Source organism: Pezoporus flaviventris, unplaced genomic scaffold (assembly GCF_033815535.1).
Source record: "Pezoporus flaviventris isolate CSIRO_AGI_PZ_B2104156 unplaced genomic scaffold, CSIRO_AGI_Pfla_v1 ptg000036l, whole genome shotgun sequence".
Lineage (NCBI taxonomy): Eukaryota > Metazoa > Chordata > Aves > Psittaciformes > Psittacidae > Pezoporus > Pezoporus flaviventris.
The window spans coordinates 2,333,255-2,353,966 of NW_026892584.1; the positions used below are offsets into that span (position 1 = coordinate 2,333,255).

Consider the following 20,712-nt stretch of genomic DNA (forward strand, 5'->3'; position numbering starts at 1 on the left):
ATGAGCAGGGACAGCTGTGGCGGCGGCCGCCTCTCGCTCCTGCCATCATGTGGCCAACATTCGCTACTGCAGCTCGAGCTCCACGCATGCGTGGAGCTTTTATATTCAGCCGGTACCGGCAAGGCTCTCCTGTGGCGCCTGCGGGCCGACGCCTTCCGGTGCGGAATGCCGCCGCTCCACGGCCGCGTGCTGGCAGGCTCGACGTGTGCTCGCGGGCGTTGCTTCCCGCGGCCGCAGCCCTGCGATCGCGTGCCGATTTTGGTCCCTCCGGCGCACCTTCCGTGGCCAGCGCGTGCGCAGTGCCCCCGACCAGCATGGCGGCGGGTCCCGGCACCGGCGGCAGGAACAGGTAGGGGCCGGCGCCATCAAGAGGCGAACCGAGGCGAGGTCAGGCCCTTGGGTGGATGCAGGGGGGGTTACTGCCCACTGGCTCCCGGATGTGGGGGATAGTGCAGCGGACAGAACAGTCCCAGTCCCGCTCCGCGGTACAGCTCCGCAGACCCGGCCCCCTGTACTTAACCCTGCTGATCTCCTTCCGCGGCGGCAGGGGGCGCTGTAGCGGCTGTGGCGCGTCGGTGTGTCCTCCTTGCTCGGTGCGTACTGCGCCTCTTTGCGGAGAAGGCGGAAGTGGCGCCCGGCGGGGAGGGTCGTGCTCGGCGGTGAGTGCGGCGGGGGCCGTTGAGGGGCTGGGCGCGGAGCTGGGGCCGCTGGCTGGGAAGCGGAGGCGCAGTCCTGCCTTCCGCAGAGCGGGGCTCGGCTGTTCGGCCCACGCCTGTGTAGGGCCGGGGACTTGAGCTGCGGTGGCTGGAGGTAGGGAGGACGGTGGTGGAGCTGAGGCCTGAGCTGCACAGACACCGGGCTGCGGTCTGTCAGCGGCCTGGGCTCGGGGTTAGGCCGGTTTGCCGCGGGTTGGAACCGGCTGGAATGGCTCTGTCTTTGCCTCTTAACTGTGTTACCGGACACCTATGGAGCGTGTCCTTGTGCAGCCCCCAGTCACCTGGAAAGTGGGCTCTGCTCTGCTTTTCCAAGCATGGAATGGAGATTTAAAAATAATCCGGAAACGTTTTAAATATTTTCGTGTTAACTATTTTCCATGTTAACAATCTTACGTTCCTAAATGGGCCGGCAAGAAATCTGGAGAGGGGCTTTTGACAAGGGCCTGTAGTGACAGGACAAAGGGGAAGGGCTTTAACCTGACAGACGGAAAATTAACGTGAGATCTTAGGAAGCTCTTCCCTGTGAGGGTGGTGAGACCCTGGCACAGGTTGCCCAGAGAAGCTGTGGCTGCCTCATCCCTGGCAGTGTTCAAGGCCAGGCTGGACAGGGCTTGGAGCAGCCTGGTCTAGTGGAAGGTGACTCCCCCCAGTGGCAGGGGTGTGGAATTAGATGAGCTTTAAGGTGCCTTCCAACTCAAACTGTTGTGTAATCATTCTATGGAAAGACAAAGCAGGTTTCTTGCAAGTGTTAACACAGAACACACAGTGCAAAAGGCACTGAAGATGTTAAATAAGCTGTTAGTGCAGCCAGTAACTTTGCCTCCCCCTGTTCCTTTTCTTACCTCTCCCTCATAATCAGTACTTAGTCAGTTCTGTCAGTGGTATCTAAGGCATGGCGTGGTCCACATCACTCATGGGTAGCTCTGCAGCACGAACAAGTTGTCAGAGGCGAACATAGAGAAGTACTTTCAGCTAACTACTGGGTATAAGGGATATAATTAAAACATTTTCCTCCCACATATGGCTGAGATTTCTGTTTTAAGAATGAAAAGACTCAGTGTGGTCTATCCAAACCAGATGAAATTGATGGAAAGCACTGTTGAAGTAATAACTTATTACATTAATAAAATCGCCACAAAGTACTGTCACTCTTTACAAAAATATAGAGCTATCGAGTTTAGAAACAGTATCATAGAATGAATTGCACAATGGTTTGGGTTGAAGAGGACCTTAAAGTTCATGTATTTCCAACCCCCTGCCACAGGCAGGGACACCTTCCACTAGACCAGGTTGTTCCAAGCCCTGTCCAACTTGGCCTTGAACACTGCCAGGAATGGGGCAGCCACAAGTTCTTGGTCATCCTGGAAATCACCTGTAAGGCTTCAGAACACCCTCCAAGGCTGCTCTGCTCCAGTGGCAGAAGCTGTTGGTTATGTCTAATGAGCTTTTAATGTTGTTATTTGATTGCTTTTGCCTCAAATGTTACAATTCTAAGTTGTTAGGTTCACATGTTTAAATGATAAGCATAGTGGTTATCCAGGAGACTTGGAAGTCTGAAAAATTACTGCTATTAGGAAAACCAAAACTAGTTGCTATCTCAACAAAATGCTTGCAGAGTTCTGCAAGAAACCAGAATTTGTTTTTTGCAGTTATAAGTCCTGCCTGAATCTCCTGTTGCTTTGGCTTGCCTGTCCATGTGATAGCTTTGAAATGAAAGTGTTTTACAGGTATTAATTAAAAGAAACTTGCATCATTTTATATGTTCTGCCTGGATGAGTCCACAGAGATAATAGTTACAAACCTCACAGTGCAAACACGGCACTTATCACTTGTCAGTAGACCATTGATTAATATGCTTGGGAATAAGTATTGCAGGTATTGTTTCATAAACAAGTGATCCAAAGTCACTCCACTGGTCTGTCAGTCTCATGACCCAGAAATCTCTATGTACAAAACTGTTCTTGGCAAAGCAGAAGAAGAGCCTTCCAATCCATGAAGGCATTGAAAGCATTTCCCCTGCTGGCTCTGTGATTAGTTATGTTTGTGGGCTTCAAGTAAGAAAAGGTATTTGAAATAGTCTTCTGTATTGATTTCCTTATTTATATGGCTACTCAGAGTGAATTGCCTAGGAAAAGGCATGTAGAAATTAATTGTACCCAGTACTTACTGATTAATACTAAAATTTTCTATTTCGTGGTACCCAGTACACTCTCTGTACTGTGTTCCTTCACCTTTGCTAAATGTTCAAAGGTATTGTTTCATATTTCAGTGTAAATAGGTTATAATTGATAAATTACTTTTATTTGCTCCCTGTTACTCTAATTATAGTGTAATTTTCCAGGCAATCTGAAGATACTGTCTGGTACCAATAATTTCTTCTTTGGATTTAGAAAGTTTCTAAATTAATCCTGTGGCTCTTTGGAGCATGAGCATCTGTAAAAGTCCTACTTAAGCTCTGTTACATTATGGGACTTCACAAATCGGAGCACTGAGTTTTGTTGCATATGTTGAGTTTAAAATACAGGGGCTTTAATTCTGTTTTGAGGTTGGGTTTGTGAATTGTAAGGTATGTTTATTCTTCAGGAGTTTGCTCTTCTGGTCTGATGGTGCTATTTCAGGTCAACCTAATCACTTCGTAAGGTAACAGTGTAAATAGCAACATAGCACAAGGTGCTTACTGAAGAAAGGTTGCATTACGGCTTCATGTTAGGGTTGGAAGAGTGGCATGGGGACTCCCTGTAGTCTTACCTGTGTTTTTGCTGGGACACGACAGCTTGATCCTTAGGGCAGTCCATATTTCTGCAGCACAAGTACTGATCAGATAAATTCTGCGCGTTACCATTTGGCATGGAAAGCACCTTCCTTTCTGATGTCACACAATATAGCTGTTGCCTTGGAGAGCAATATCTGCCTTCCCTGGCCCAAGGACTTTGGGTACCTTGTGTGAACAAGCTAAAACCCATTATCCATCTACTTGGCAAGTCTGATAGAATTTGCTAGCTCTAGAAGCGGGCATTTCAGGTGCATTACCAAACGTAGTTTCAAAGCTTCCTCTGCCTGAGAAACTCCACACTAGCAAAACCAAGAATTACCATGTAATAATGATCCAGTTTAATTTCAGTTCTTCCTCTATCTGAAGACTGAATCTTGTTGAAACAAAAAAAAAAGTCTTAGAGCAGGCTACCAGGATGAATTCTGAAGGCTGTGGTGTAGGCAAGTTGTTATAAATTAGTATTTGTATATTGTTATACTTGTATTTGACTTAATTTTGTTCAGCACAGAGGAGCAATATCAATAGGAAGCAAAATCACAGAGGCGCTATTATCAATAGGAAGAAAAAACAATGTGGTTTTGGGGGAAATGTTAGGTTTTTACTTCACAGGTCATATATTTGGTAACTGAAAAGGAAGGGCAGCAATTTGATATGAATTTGGGGATATATACTGGTTGGGGTTTAAAATCCATCCTCTTCTAGCCTGAAAGCTTTTTGAATTCCCCAGGGGAGGAACATGCAAAACTGTTTCAGCAGGCTCAGGAACCATCTGTTCCACCTTCCTTAGGGGAGAGACCTGTCATCAACATTCCAAATAGAGCTGAGCTTGCTCTAGCACTGCTCTGTTCGAGATTGGATCTGTGTTCCTACTCGTGGAGGATAAAATAAGTGCCACAAGAAAACGAAGCAATTCCTACTAAGATAGTTACAACTTGTAGAGAATAATTTTAAGCTATGGTGGAGTAATCAGGCCTTGGTTAATGGTCTGAGTAATAGGAGTGTGGATATTGATTTGGAAAATTGTTCCTTGCCTCACACCTATACATATGTGTGGCGGAAGGAGGATTTTCCTCACAGATAAGATGAAATGGATAAGAGGAGGAGGACCCATCTTAGTAAAACATGAACAAAATTTAAAAGATGTGTCTGTTATCACCTTCTTTAAGTTGCTTTTTTGTGCCTGAATTTCTCTATTTCAAGAGAAGAGACAGTGGTAGTTGATGAACCCCTTGGTCATATGCAGACAAAAAGCTCCATGTGGGAGTGGAGTGTATCACAGAATAAGGGGATTTTTGTGTGAGACTGTGGTGGTGACTGGTTGCAGTGAGTCATTCATTCAAATGGCTCTGCTATAGGACTTCTGTTTCTGTAAACTTATTGTCCATACCTGCTATGTCTGTAGAAACAAATGGGCAAAGACAGCACCACTTGCGCAGCACTTAAATCTTCAAAGTTTTCAATTATTGAGATTTTACTGAGTCAGATCCTGGTTACTTCCTTGTAAGAACAATATTTCAAATAGTCTGTTTTTTCCTAGGATTAGCCCAAGGGAAGAGTTGCGTACTTCTTTGAAATTAATGTGACAGCTGAACTTGGCTAAAGCTATTATATTTTCCTCTTTGCAACTTCCTGACTTCCTTTATGACATTGCTGAAGGGATACATGCTCCTCTTCCCTTTCTTAGTCTCATTAAATATACCCTTGTAGCTTAGAATAATGTGAATCTTTCAGTCCTAGGCTGGCTGGTGGATTCCGATACCCTGCATACCCATATTCCCCCTCCAGTGGCCTGACTTAGTTACTGAGATTTTGGGGGAAATACGGGTTTCACAAGAGGGTTAATCGTCCTCTGCAGCAGCTGGTAAATAAAAGTTATCCTAGTTTAACAATGGGAGCAAGTAGGTTTGTTTTGATTTATTGAAGAGACCTTCTGATAGCAGCCTAAGAAAAAAATCTGTCACAGACCATCTTTCTAAGCATTGATTCTTCTGCTTCCATTCTAAGCCGTTGGGGGAGCTCTTGTGAGACTCCCCTGCAGTCCTGCATCCAGCTCTGGAGCCCCCAACACAAGAGGGATGTGGAGCTGTTGGAGCAAGTCCAGAGGAAGCCACAGAGGTGCTCCAAGCACTGGAGCAGCTCTGCTATGGAGACAGGCTGAGAGAGCTGGGCTTGTTCAGCCTGGAGAAGAGAAGGCTCCGGGGAGACCTTCGAGCAGTTTCCAAGTGCCTGAAGGGGCCAACTAGAAATCTGGAGAGGGGCTTTTGACAAGGGCCTGTAGTGACAGGACAAGGGGAATGGCTTTAACCTGACAGAGGGGAGATGAGATATTAGGAAGCTCTTCCCTCTGAGGGTGGTGAGGCTCTGGCATGGGTTGCCCAGAGAAACTGTGGCTGCCCCATCCCTGGCAGTGTCTATTATTTCATATTGCTTTAAGAGACCTTTGCCTATACTACTGTGCAAAAGAAGATCAAACTATCATGGGCTTAGTAGGCTTGTCTCACATGCCTGTTCCTGTAGCCTTCAGCCTAATCATACTGCCTTACACCTTGTGATAACCTCTTTGTTTTGAAGAAATGTGGTTTATATAGAAAACTACCCACAGGAGGATTCTAAAAAGATGGTTGTAACCATTAAAAAATAAAGTTAAATGAAAATTTCTTGGACTTTAAAACTTCATATTTGTTGTTCAGACTTCTGTTTGAAGCTCCCTCATCAAAAAAAGAGCATGAACTCTTGAGTGCTACTGGTTTGTAGATAGCTTTTTTGCTGTGGAAGTATTAGTCTTACCTCATTTGTAGCTTTTTACACAATTTAAAGTCACGTTGGCAGTTCTTAAATGTTATCATCAGTACTGTATGTTTGAATTTCATTTGGATCACAACATCTGTTTGATTTGGGCACCTGGACTTGTGGGCATGCACATAAAGTGATTTGAAACCTGTCCTGTGAATCACTGTATGCAGAAAATGTTAAATAACATTTATTCACTGCAGAGGTAAATATGGAATTGAGCTATTGTCATCCAACAGAACTTGGTTTTGTATAGTATTTTTAATGCAAATTATATTTGAATGTTTTAGAAGTAAATTATACTGAAGGGGTAAAGAGGCGTTTTCAGTAAGCATAGCAAAGACAAAGGGTATTCCCCTTTTACAGAAATTAGGGGGTTAGATGAAAGAGTTCCTGAAAGATGTGTTTTTGTTGGAATTAGGCTGACAGGATGCAGTGCTCTTTCCTATTTATCACAAGGTAAGTAAGATAACAGAAACTGGGACAAAACAACACCAGTGATTTTAATAGAACCAGATCTTTTTGATTAGAAAGATTTGATTAGAAAGAAAAGTCTTGGAGTATTTTAAATTAACACATTGTTTTGTCATCTTGCAGGGTGTTTCTGTGTAGCACTTGATTAGCTACTATGAGCTTACTCTACAGCGATAACGGCAGTGGAGCCCGAGACGTGCAGAGCGGCTGCTGTGCAGCCATGGCCAGTGCCTGCAGCGCTGGAGCAAAAGAAGACAGTGTCAGCAGCGGGGCTGGAAATCCTCAGAGTTCTTTCACAGAGGAAACACAAGGCTATGATGTGGAGTTTGATCCCCCCCTGGAAAGTAAATATGAATGTCCAATCTGTTTGATGGCTCTTCGTGAAGCAGTGCAGACACCATGTGGTCATCGTTTTTGCAAAGGCTGTATTGTCAAATCCATAAGGTAAAGGAAAATTCATGGAAGTTGCTTTTAAGAAGGAATTCACTTACCAAAGCAGAGTAGCTTAAGGACAGTGTAAACTGAATAGAGCTGCTGGAGGTGAATTACCAGTGAGTGCTAATAGAACTCTGGGAATTTATAATTCACCAAAGGTACTTTCTGATAAACACCATGTATGGTCAAAATATCATGAGTTTGGAGGTTGCAAGAGCTTTAGATACTCTGCCATTTATTATTCTGCTGATGAGAGGCACAGTTATAGTCATTGGTTAGAATTTACCACAGGACTGAGTGAGGAACTGCAGTGAACCCGTGCTCAGAACACATTTCACACCAGGTAGAGAAACTTCCTTCTTCAACCCCAGGCATTTGAACTGATTTCTCTTCCTTTTTCAATTAACAGAGCAGTCATTCTGCTCAAAGTTCCAAGTCCACAAACAGTTTCAAACCATTTCAATGACGAGAAGCTTTTGTTCATACTAGAGTTTGTAATGTCTGCAGTACTATAATGATTGATGTTATTGAGAAGCTTCTACAGAGAAAATGGAAAGCAACTTTTTTTTAATTTATTTATTGATTGTCACAGCCTTTATTTGATCAGGATAAAAAATTGCTTCTGTTCATTCCTTGTTTCCACACTGTCCAGTTTAAGTGAGCCCACAGGTTAAAGATACTAAATTACAAAGGATGGGCAAGCAGTTTTTGATTAATTGCTTCTTTTGACTTAAACAAGCAACTGTAGTTGCCCGTGTTGAAGGAATTGTGGCTACAACTAGAAAGATTTTTTTTTTTCATAAAGCTTTCAAAGCCTCAGATCTTACAGTTTGAGGGACAGGATTAGACCAGATGGGTTTGATCACAGAAAAAGTTTCCCTCCCAGAAAGTCTTGGCATCTTTTTAAATAACCCTATCTGAAGTGCTTTGAAGTGCTATGACTCATGGTAATAAAGAAGCTTATTTACCTAAGAAGCTACAAATTGTAGTTTACAAATGATACTTTCTAGAAAGCACTTGATAAGAAATATTAGAAGAACCAAGTTCAGATGCAGTAACTAATTAAGTTTCACTCCGGTCTTTCTTTCCTTGTATCTTAGGTCAAAGCTGACTTAGGGCTTGTAAAAGACCTCACCAAATATCAGAACTTTTCTTTATTGGTAAAGCAGAATTATGAGCTGATAAGGGGCAGCAACAAAAGCTTTGAGAGCTAGCAGTGCATGCCAGCTGTGTTCAGTTTCTGGGCTCAAATTCTCAGTTGATAAAATCAGAGCAGGCTTTTTCTTCAAACAGAATTCTTCTGGCTTTACTTTTCATACCTATATTTTAATTTCAAGGGAAATTATAGGAATATTTATTGTGCTTTGTAGCAGATGATTATTGTTTCACAGGTACTGTTTTGCTGGGCACACCCAAGTGTGATAAGTAATTATAGCATAGAAAAGCCTCCACCGGAACACGGATTGGAACCGAGGTGCATAAACTCAGTTGTGTATAGCAACATCTTTGTCTGTAGATGCGTCTAAGCAGCCTTTTAAACACAGTCCCTGTGCTTGTAAAGGGTGTTTGAAGTCTGTAGTGACAGGACAAGGGGGAATGGCTTCAACCTGACAGAGGGGAGATTGAGATTGGATATTAGGAAGAAATTCTTCCTGTGAGGGTGGTGAGACACTGGCACAGTGACAGAGGGTTGGAACTAGATGAGCTTTAAAGTCCCTTCCAACCCAAACCAGTCTGTGATTATGTGATTAATATATTACAGTGTTATTGCTTTTTCCTTACTATAATTACTGGAAATCTGCCATTCATTCTTATTTTACCGTTTGCCTGCTAGTCATTTAAACTGGGATCGGGTAATCATTATTCCAAATTAGGCTGTTGTTGGCTCTTTTTGCACATGATTAGCTTTTCTGTATAGAAAAAAGGCTGCTGTCTTCTCAGCAGGCCTACAGAGCTTCACTAAACAGGGGATTTGAAATACACCTGTGATAACTGATTACTGTAGGTTGTCTGTGAGGTGAGGGAATGTTCCTGAGCTGTGACCAGCATTCTGATCCTAGCCCTGGGAGCTAGGAAACAAAACAGCACACTAGGTATTTTCAGTTTTCCACTTATTTAGGAGTATGACTGTCACAGACTTGTGGTGAGCAAAACCTAGGAAAGGAAGTTCATTGTCTCTTTCTGAAGTCTCAGCTTTACCCCCACTTCCTCTAGCAACGTTGCTGATGGAGTTGCTGAGAAATTATTTCCTTTTCCAGCAAAGAACACAAATTCCCTCCTGGCCTCCACAGCCCACTAGGTTCTACTTCCCCTCCTGCTTCTGAGCAGTGACAATGCTCTGGCCTTTGATCGTTCCACCACAACTGCTCTGAAATTTTTCTGGCCCATGTATTTTTCCATTTTATGGCTGTTTCCATTAGCACTTCAGCTCAGAAGCTTTGATCTCCATGCCTCTTCAGCTGTATTACTTACTTGTGAATAGGTATTTTGACCTGCTGCTTTCAGAAATGAGCTGATACTGGATAATTTTTAAAGGAAGATTTGGTAGAGGTGAATCCCTTTTTTACTCCATTTCCAATGATTCTTGTGTTTAATGCAGGTAGACAACCTGGCAAAGTGGAACAGGCCTGTGCATGTTGCGTGCACCCATGATCCACCATCTGACTCCAGACTTGCGCCAGTTAACACAAACTTCCAGTCTGTTTGCTGTTAAAATGGCTTCAGATACAACACCCAGTTCCAAATCCAGTGTAATTTTCATAGAACCACAGACTGGTTCGGTTTGGAAGGGGCCTTAAAGCTCATGCAGTTCCAACCCCCTGCCACAAACAGGGACTCCCGTCCACTAGACCAGGCTGCTCCAAGCCCTGTCCAACCTGGCCCTGAGCACTGCCAGGGATGGGGCAGCCACAGGTTCTCTGGGCAACTTGTGCCAGGGCCTCACCACCCTCACAGGGAAGAACCTCCTAATATCTCATCTCAGTCTCTCCACTGTCAGGTTAAAGCCATTCCTGCTTGTCCTGCCCCTACAGGCCTCCATAAAAAGTCCCTCTCCAGATTTCTTGTTGGCGCCTTCAGGTACTTGGAAAGCTGCTATAAGGAGTCTTCCAATACTTAATACTTTTTGTAGTAATTTTTGTATCTTAAGTTTTTTTTCATCTTTCTTTGCTGCATAAATATGCAAATTAAAAGATGATTAAAAGATCAAATGGTTGTCCAAGAAAAACAGTGAAATGAGCTATGTGAAAAGTAATGCCTAATAGATGAATCTGGAACAACAAAGACATTTTTGCTTTTGCTCAGCTGTCAGCATCTTGGCTGTTTATAAAGTGAGAAGGAAAGGAGAGAAGGTCCAAGAATCTTTAAAGGATTGCTTTGAAATAATATGTGAAATATTTTTTGTTGTTTGAGCTATTATTACTTGCAGAAATGGGATCATAAGTTCTCAGTTTCTTTACATCCTCCTCAAGTTTATTTCCAGAGTATCCATCTGGCATTTGTCCAGATAAAAGCTAGTGAATTAGAAACTGCTGCCACGCCAGTCATGCCACCTCTAGTAGAACTTGTGTATTGACAATTCACTCATGTACAATGCATACTCTGCTAAATGTCACGTAAATGCCATTTTTTTCAAAGACTTCCTTAATGTGTTATAATTTGGCCACTAATGTCTTGCTAATGTAAAAATACTTTAAGGGCAAAGGGAACTTGGAGTATCTTTTTCCTTTCTTTTGGCTTTACAGAGATGCAGGTCACAAATGCCCGGTAGACAATGAAATTCTGCTTGAAAATCAACTTTTTCCTGACAACTTTGCTAAACGGGAAATCCTTTCATTAACGGTGAAGTGTCCTAACAAAGGCTGCAGTATGAAGATGGAGCTGAGGCATTTAGAGGTGAGAATTAGCTTGGAAAACATGCAACGTGGTTTTCATGAGCAAGTCAAAATTCTGAATAACGTAGATGGGTCATGTTTATGCTGATGCAGTGCACTGTTTATTCAAGTCTGTGGCTACATGTATTTGGTTTTAGATCAGCTTTTAATTGTAATTAGGTCATTTGCAAGTGAACATTGTAGTGCATAAAAATTGCATTGATGCAGTTTTCTCTTTTGGATCAATCTTGTTTGTGTTTTGATCTGTATCTGTACTTCACACAAATTCCCTAAAGTCAGTTTAATATTCTTTCAAAGCAGCTAGATACATTAGTTGAAATATTTTCTTTTGGAAAATAAAATGCAAAGTGAAAAGGCCAAACAGTGCTGAATGTCCTGATCTTGGTAACAGGACAGTAACATGCATAAAGTCAGCATAAGTTTATAAGGATTTATTTGCATGAAGGAAGGATTACAGTTCATTCCTCTTGTACTGTACTTTATCTTGGAAACAGATGAGACCACAGTACCCGTTTATAGTATCAAATCCCTCTTTTGTCCTTGTTCAGGACCATCAGTTGCAGTGTGATTTTTCCACTGTGGAATGCCCACAGTGCCAAGGAGCCTTCCAGAAGAACCATCTGAAAGAGCACATAACACAGGAGTGTCCAAGGCGTCAAGTCTGTTGTCCAAACTGTGCCACATCTATGGCCTATGAAGATAAAGAGGTACTTTGCATAAATCTCAGCTTTTCAACCCTCATTCACATGGGCTTGCTTGTAAACAAAATATCAGTTTTTTAAAAAAATATTTGGTATAGAAGAGCTCGTAGTGCTGCACAGGTGAGATGCTACAAACTCAGGTCATTAGTCTAGAACAGCCAAAAGCTGGAGAGAGGATTGTGCTTAAATACAAACTTATTTGGAACCCTGCGTGTGAACAGACTTGTGTAAGAACTGTTGAATGTTTTGGCCTTCCCATCAGTGAGGCCAATACCTACTGCCAGAGTAACACACGAAGCAGTATTTGCATTTACAGTTCTTATGCCTGGCAGAAAGGATGCGTCAGGAGCCCAATCTTTTGGGGATATCTACTCACATAAAAGACCAAGACAATTTCTGAATTCTTCTCCTGGCTCTGCATTTTTTTACTAGGGTGATGCTGAGGATTGTCCTTTCCTTTTTGAGCTTCTAGTTCTTCATAAGGATGTGTTTTATCACAGTTGCACACAGCTAAGTGCAAAATTGGAATGTAAATAAAGATAATAGCATCAGAGCAATCTTTTTAAACTGTGTAACTTCATTGATTCTTTCTTTCTTCTCTTTTTTAATGTTTGGTAACTAAGCTTCATGACCAGACATGCCCACTTGCCAATGTATTTTGTGAATATTGCAACACAGTGCTCATCAGAGAGCAGGTAAGAGACTACCTTTCTCTGTGTTTAATCTGTAGCAGATGTTTTGCATGTACATTACTTCTTTAATATGAGATCTAATTTGAAGAAATGGTTTCCCTACTAGCCAATAAATCTTTACCTGTCTCTGTCTGAAAATGCTTCATCCAGTGCAGGTGTAATACTCTTTCAAATGCTGCTTCAGTTTTCAGCTGCAGTCTGGTAAGCCTCTGGGATTTTTGGCTGCAAAGCACATTTCGCTATATTGCTTGTTGACTGGGGCCATGCTGTGTGGTTTTGATCTTGAGTGGAGGCTAAAGAATACCAAGCTGCCAGTGCTTATGGCTGAAATTAGAAAACAAGGCTCTCATTTGGGCAGGGAAGGAGAGTATTTGTAATTAGCTATTGTTGGAAATTAGTTATAAATAATTCACTAGCGAACTGTACGTGCTGGCTGGAATTCTGCTTCTCCATTACTATTGTAATAGTCATTACTATTTCTTCTAGTGAATAACCTCATCAACAGGAAGATAAATATGTTTTAATATACAGTCCATCTCTGTTAAAATTAAGAATGAACTTGTCAAATTGGAGAAATAATCTAAAGAAAAGGATTGAGTTCAGTAATGACAAAGGCAAAAATGTGTTGTAAGGTAGAATAATGAACTGTATTGCTCTGCTTAGGGCTCGTAAGGTCTCAGCTGAAGCTGTCCAGCTTTTGAGGTGGGGCTGGATAGGGAGGAATCCTGACCAGTGGGATAATTGGGTCTGGAAAACACAGACCATAAGAAAAAATGAAGTATGTTGAGCTTTTGGGGGAAGTGGTTAATGAAGACAGATAACAAGAAGTATATGCAAGTAGTGCTTCAGAAAGGAAGGAAATATCCCATCCCTGGCAGTGTTCAAGGTCAGGTTGGATGGGGCTTGGAGAAACCTGGTCTAGTGGAAGGTGTCCCTGGCCGTAGCAGAGGGATGGAACTGGAGTCTTTAATGTCCCTTCCAACTGAAACCGTTCTGTTACTCCATGGTTGTATGAATCTATTAAGTGAACTATGATCTAGCTTTGAGGATAGGCTAGAAACAAAAGGCATTTGCTCTAGCAGGAAAACCTGAATGCTTTCTGATGCCTTCTGTAAGAACAAAGGTAATGAATTGTTAATGTACATACAAGGAGGTAGAATTTTTGTCATCAGTTACCATTTTGTTTCTAAAGTTCCATGTTTCTTTGAGAAATTATATAGGTATAAACTGATCTGACTTCCACTGCATATTCAAAGTCCATGCAGTCATATTCTTTTAGGATGGTATAAAAGAATAAAACTCTCAACTGAACAATTAATTTCAAATCTGATTTGTTTTAGATGCCTAACCATTATGACAACGATTGTCCTACTGCTCCAGTGCCTTGTTTTTACAGTGCTTTTGGGTGTCCAGAAAAGGTAAGCCTTTTGTCAGAATAAGCTATTGCAGACCTTCTGCATGTGTTTGTTGTGTGGGGTTTTTTTTAACGTCTCCCTATTCTTGTCTCATTCGCCAGCCCAAATCCTCTGTGATTCATGTGGAGTTTTTTTGGTTTTTTTGGCTTGGTTGTGGGTTTGTTTTTCTTTTTGTTGTTGCTTTGAGGTGTCTTGATTGTAAACCACTACATGTTCATACATTGCCTTTTTAAAGTCCTTTTCAAATTTAACAAAAACTCTATGAATGATTTGCTTGATAACTTGCTTTTATTAATCTGTTAGTGTTTGCTTAGCTTTCATGGCAATAAAGTAGCTTCTAGTGTTTCTTCCAAAGTTCTGACCAAATAGAGTGATGGCTCTTAGAGCTCAGTGAAGAAAACCTGACAGTGCTTTAAATTTGAGTAAATTCTAAAACTATTTAATCTGGATAGTATTGTTTTTAATTACGGCTTAATACCTCTTCATAAAAATGGATCTTTTCCCTTCAGCGTTTCTACATCAGTTTTCATGCACCTTTGTGTTTGATATGGGGGAGTATTTTAGCAAATTAATGAAGGGAATACATCATTGCTGATTTATAAGACAGAAAAAATAGGAAATGCATGTTTATCACTAACATTTTTTTTTACCATGTCACTATTTTGAGTTGAACAGTACTTGCCCACCAGCATTTGAATTGTCATAACAGCAATCTTAAATTTGGAACCCTCCATTGGTGAAGTGCTACTTTGTCACATCACCTGTCCTTGATTCATATTCCAGTTTTTCACACGTAACAGAAGAAACTAGTTTGGTTTTCTTCCGAGCCACATTTAAGATGGGATTGCAGATAACATTTGATGCATTCCTAATTCCACATCTCTTAAATTCTAGATGCAAAGGAATGAACTGGCACGACACATGCAGGAGTTTACTCAGGTTCACATGAGAATGATGGCTCAGAGTTTTCAAAATATCAGTGTTACTGCAACAAATCCTGTACCTTTCATCAATGGCTTACCCTTTGAGCCTGCCCTCTTCTCACACGCGTCACATGCCACGTATGATTGTAATCCAGAAGTTGAAAACTTCAAAGAAACTATTCAGCAGTTGGAAGGTCGTCTGGTAAGACAAGATCACCAAATCAGAGAACTCATTGCTAAAATGGAGACTCAGAACACCCACATGGCAGAACTCAAACGTACTATCCGAAATTTGGAGGGAAAGATTACTGAAATGGAAGCACAGCAATGCAATGGTATTTATATCTGGAAGATTGAGAACTTCAGTGGACTTCAGAAAGCCCAGGAAGAAGAGAGACCTGTTGTGATGCACAGTCCTGGCTTCTATACTGGAAAGCCTGGCTACAAGCTGTGTTTGCGCCTGCATATCCAGTTACCAAATGCTCAGCGGTGTGCTAATTTTATTTCTCTGTTTGTCCACACTATGCAAGGAGAATATGACAGCCATCTGCCTTGGCCCTTCCAAGGCACTATACGACTTTCTATTTTGGATCAGTCAGAAGGCCCTGACAGGCAGAATCATGAAGAAGTAATGGAGGCCAAGCCAGAGTTACTAGCCTTCCAGAGACCAACAATTCACCGCAATCCAAAAGGGTTTGGTTATGTGACTTTCATGCACCTGCAGACCTTGAAACAAAGAACCTTTGTAAAGGATGATACACTTCTGGTGCGCTGTGAAGTTATAACACGTCTAGATTTAAACAGTCTTCGCAGAGAAGGATTTCAGGCTCGCAGTGCTGATGGAGCTATGTAGCTTGAAAGTCTTAACCAGAGGAGTGGAGCCACTAGTCATGTTCTTCCATCACAGATTATGCTTCATCACCCGTATATGTTTGTAAAGGATCATAATTGCCAACATAGTTGATCTTCACCTGAATAGAATTTTGTTGTTGCTGATATAATTTTTTTTCTGTATGAGGTCATGTATTCAATTATTTGGTATGGTTCTCTCTTAAAGTAATAAGCTACTTCTGTAGCAAGCTAACTAAATGAAGTGTTGTCAGTCAAAACTGCCTTAACAGGAAAGTCCTGTTGACATATCTGTACATCTCAGTTAGGCAAAACTTCATCAGAAAAGACCTGTAACTCTTTTCACGTCAGTGCCTTGGAATAGATACTGTATCGGGGAAATGGCTAAATTCATGAAGATGAGGGGGTTTTTTGTTTGTTTTGTTTTTCACAGTGCTTGGGAGAGCTGAGACAGTTCTCTGTATTGACTTACACAGAAGTTCGAATTGGATATGCTTCTCGTAAAATCTGAAGTCAGGTTAAGGCCTTGCTCAGAATGCCTAGGGTTGAGGTATGCTTTGACACTTCTGTGCCATTCTCTTCAGGGATTTGCATGTTGATGTAGAATTGACTCTAGTAGTAGTGTCTTTCAGAAACATGGTAGTGTTATGGAGAAGGCTAAGTAACTCTGAGCCGGGTTTACTGAGGAGATATTTTTAATGTGTTCTGAAAGTATCCCCCAATTCTTTATTTTGATAAATCGTTTTGTAAGTTTGTGCTCTGGTCCCAAAATGTCAGTCACCATCACCAGAGAGACAAAAGGGTAGCATTTGAATGAGATACCAGAGAGACAAAAGGGTAGCATTTGAATGAGATACCTTTGTGTTGGTGGGATCTCATAGTGCTGGATATTTTTCAGGTTGTGAGTTGGATACATGAGTGAAGGTATGTGCCAACTGTATAGGGTGATGCAGAATTGGGCCTACTGTTGTTGAAACCTGAACTTGTACCAAAGGTGAACTTGTGATCTGCAGCTGTTCGAGTGATCTGCTGGTGCTGTGGATGACTTATGATTTGTTGTCTCCTGTGAATTCTCAGGGGCCATATCAACATCCATCTGCTGCGGGTATTTCCTGTACCATTAGACAGTAGGAGCTAGGCCACCCTCAACGCTTTGGAGGGAAAGAAAAACCTGTTAATTTGACACTATGAGGAGAAATTGCAATCCTGTTTGCTCTTAGGAAGAAAATCCATAGTTGCTCATTTACCAAACACTAGATTCACTATGGCAAGAATTCAGGTGCTTACTAACATTTGTGTATGTTACTGCTTTCTGTTACTGACTGTGTGTATGCCACCAAAATGTTTTGACCAAAGTTGAGTAGTTCAAGTTCACTGGTGCTAAAAATGTTAAGTTACCATGGTGCTGATAAAGTCTGACTCTTGTCTTTAAAAGGAGTGAAGAATCAGGTTTTGTCCACCCCATAACTTAAGTGTAGAGTCTGATACTGAAGAAAGAACTAAGCAATACATAAGCATATGTGTATTATTTCTCTAACCTAGTGAAGCAACCTAAAGACTTCAGACACTGCAATTTAAAAGATACTGAAGAGTTATTTGGCCTTATGAAATCAACGCCATGGGGAGTGTGTATGCTTAATACATACAAAGCTAACAAAGGACTACCATAGTGTGTGGATTTGGGAGGATGAAAAATTCCAGGACCCAACCTACCACTTTCATCATCATATTCAGATGACTAAAGTTGATTTTGCAGATAGAGCCTATTAGTTGAAGAGGAATTACGTTAAATGGAGTATTGTCACTAGTGAAACATGAACTTCCTAACTAATGGTAAAGTCGGTCATTGACTGAGTGAGTGTATTCTGTATGTTTGTTTAGAGGACAGGTGAACATATATTACTCAAAACAGAAAGAGATCCAGGCTTTAAAACTGTCTTTTTGAATGTCTTAAGTAGTTTTTATACTGAGCAGCCCCATCCTATTAGCAGGATTGTTTCAGAGTGCCTTCAGTTAGACTACTCCTAGTAGTTAAACCATTCTTAACCAAGAGCTTTTAATGTGCATGACAGTGCTCAGTCCCACTGTAACCAGAAGACACTGTACACTAGTACTCCAGTCATTTTCAAGCTATGTTTGTTATCCATGTTCTTTCAAGATGCTCAAAGACTACCATTCTCCTAATTTTTTTTGAGGGGGTGGGGGAGCAGGAGACTTCTAATTTGAGAGCTTCTTCCTGCCACGGTTACTTTCTCAACCTTAGTGATCCTAACAACAAATGTCCTTAATCTGTGTTCTAATAATTTATACCCAATGTGCACCAAGTGCATTAATACTTTCCTTTTGAAGCTTTATGTTATGTACTGAATTTTTGCTTTGAGCTGTATCTGCTAGATCTGACATACTTCTGCCTTGGGAGAAGCCTCAGTTTGGTGGCAGGTTCAGGAGTTTAAATGATTTGGGTTAAGACTGTACAGTAACACAAACCAATAGGGAGTAAAATGCTAATGCATATATAATAATGCATTGGCTACAGTAACGTGGATGTTTTAGTCACTGCTGCTATTCTACTGTTTTTGTATTTTAATATTACCAGGCAGAACTCCTAGTGATTCCAAATTCCTGTAATGCCAGAATTTTACATCAGAGACTCTCAGAGCTAATTTGCTACAGTTACATCTTACTTTCATGAAAAAATATAAATGTTAATGAAATGTTTATTCATGTATTTATTCTGTTTTCCTCTTTCTTTTCCCACCTTCCAAGTTACTCTTCATTTTAATGGCAGTTCCAGAACTTTCTTACAAATAAGAACTTCAGCTAATGGAAGAATTCAGGAGTCTACATCTTTGCCATCTTAATGTATAGTCTTTGTGACTATTATCTTGTATTTGAACTTTTCTAAGGTTAGCACAAAGAGATTCAGTTTCTGTGTGAAAATGCATTTTCACTGAAACTGCATTTCTCTTCACCTTCCTCCAGATCTCACTTTCCGAGAAATCATTTTATTATGGTGGATTGAGGTGTAATGGCTAGAACTACTTAAATGGAAGTAGAAAGGTATGCAGGGTTAAGACCTGTTTCTAAAACAAATGGGAAGTAATTAGAGGATTTAACCAGTTACTGCATAATTTCTTTGGGAATGGGGTTCTTTAGGCATGTAACTCTTGGTGCCTTGCACCATTACTGGATCTCAAGGTGGTTTAGAGAGTGGCTTAGCCTTTTTTATCTCCCAGATTTCAGTTGTCTTGAATGTTGTTTAAGCCAGCCATACTTAATACATGTCTTTGCAAAGCTGCTATGGCACAAATTCTCCCATTATAATATATTGCAAATGTGTTTTCCTTTTTGCCTCTGAATGTCTTCCCCTGCAGGGCAGGGAGAAATCTTTTTCTAAAGATGTTGGTATGTAATGTATATGTGGGAGCTCAGATAATGTGAGATGTATAGACTTGAACTAGTCGCATGATATGCCTGATCATGTTTGCTGTGGGATTAAACTTGCCCATGAAATAAAATGAAGGTGGCCTTTCTGTTCTTATTCAGAGATGCTTTCACATCAAATACATTGATGATGGATGCAAAACATGATTCTGGGGTCAGTGTTAAAGGTTTTTTATTAGTTTGCATTTGAACAGAATGAAAGTACTCCTGTTTCCTTTGAAATATCAATAGATTGTTTAATATATATTTTGTAATTAATTGCACAGTTGTATTTCTGACAGGACTTTAAAAAATAAACTAATTCAGTTGTGCACAGCATGCTGCATCTTTATTCCTCTGGAAGGCTGTTCAGAAAGATGAGCTGACACAGGACCTCTGGGGTAGTTTTTCAGCCTTGTTGGCTGGTCTTAATGAGGGATGCACCATATAGCACCATGCAGGCAAAAGATATATTTCAAGATAAAATCTTGTGTAATTAATTTATGAAGGGTAGCAATAATTGTCTTCATTGCTAGAAGACAGAGCGAGTGCAATTGATAATAAACTCAATGTTCTTATGATCATCCTGTAATTTAAGATGCAATATAGGATGATCATTTTTGAATGCTGAACACAATCAGCTCTGGCCACATCCTGCTTGCTTCTTATGCTTATCACAACACCAGCTCTGGGTTGAAGGTTTGTTGCAACATACTCGGATCAGAAACCAAAGGGAGTTCCTCTGTGAGAGAAATGAGTGGTTGCTTCGTGGCAATCTGCTAATTTATCTCAACCACAGAGAGAGGCTGGAGCTGTTTTTTAACAGCATCTGCAGGAAGGGAAACCTTGATTTCACACTTCATGCCCCATCAAATGTATATTTTATTCAAGACATTCAAATTCTCCTGGGAAATGTGATGGTATTTATTAGACATAATCTTTAAGGCAAGTGGAGTTAACGTCAAGTTAATTACAACTTTCATGTGTAACGGATGGGAAAGCATGCTCAGATACCATACAATCCCAGACTGGTTTGAGTTGAAGGCACCTTAAAGCTCATCCAGTTCCAACCCCCTGCCATGGGCAGGGACACCTCCCACTAGACCAGGTTGCTCCAAGCCCCATCCAACCTGGCCTTGAGCACTGCCAGGGATGGGGCAGCCACAGCTGCTCTGGGCAGCCTGTGCCAGGGCCTCACCACCCTCACAGGGAAGAACTTCTGCCTAAAATCTAAATATTCCCTTTGTCAGATTAAAGCCATTACGCTAGCAGGAAAAATGACCAAAGGTAATACAGTTCACTGTCACCACTGTCTCACCCTCCTCATTTTCCCATCAGTGAGCCTTTGTCTGCTCCATCTCGAAAGATCAAAATGGGCTAAGTGGACTTTAGTGCTACCACTCCCCTTACAGGATCTGAGCACTTTATTGACCTGAAATACAAAATTCCATGATCTGCAGATTTCATGTCTGGTTTCGGTTTTTTCCCCCCAATTAAACCTAACCTGCTTGATAAAAATATGTCAGCACAAGATGGAAAGGTCACAATGTGTGACAAGTTTGCGCTACATCTATAGTTTTGTCCAGTTCACAGACAATTAAAAATCCACCCCACAGAGAGCACTACTC

The 20,712-nt window shown here is 41.2% G+C and overlaps 1 protein-coding gene across 3 annotated transcripts; it reads left to right on the forward strand.

Annotated features, from left to right (window-relative positions):
* Nucleotides 1-222: 222 nt before the first annotated feature.
* On the forward strand, nucleotides 223-15,901 carry TRAF6 (TNF receptor associated factor 6). Of its 3 annotated transcripts, none has more exons than XM_061462833.1 (7): nucleotides 223-349; nucleotides 6,877-7,197; nucleotides 10,932-11,082; nucleotides 11,630-11,788; nucleotides 12,406-12,477; nucleotides 13,815-13,892; nucleotides 14,784-15,901. In XM_061462833.1, exons 2-7 carry the CDS (start codon nucleotides 6,908-6,910, stop codon nucleotides 15,663-15,665), a joined length of 1,632 nt encoding a protein of 543 aa, XP_061318817.1. In that variant the 5' UTR covers nucleotides 223-349; nucleotides 6,877-6,907; the 3' UTR covers nucleotides 15,666-15,901. The 3 variants fall into 3 exon arrangements, with proteins under 3 accessions (XP_061318817.1, XP_061318816.1, XP_061318815.1); XM_061462832.1 differs by lacking the exon at nucleotides 223-349 and adding an exon at nucleotides 6,220-6,484; XM_061462831.1 differs by lacking the exon at nucleotides 223-349 and having other exon boundaries at nucleotides 6,752-7,197.
* The last annotated feature ends 4,811 nt before the right edge of the window (nucleotides 15,902-20,712 follow it).

Bases quoted from the DNA above. Each gene is read 5' to 3' on its own strand.
- TRAF6 (XM_061462833.1), top strand. From the start codon at position 6,908: ATGAGCTTACTCTACAGCGATAACGGCAGTGGAGCCCGAGACGTGCAG. The intron at 11,789-12,405 runs GTACTTTGCATA...TTGGTAACTAAG, and splicing joins TGGCCTATGAAGATAAAGAG to CTTCATGACCAGACATGCCC. The intron at 12,478-13,814 runs GTAAGAGACTAC...GATTTGTTTTAG, and splicing joins CAGTGCTCATCAGAGAGCAG to ATGCCTAACCATTATGACAA.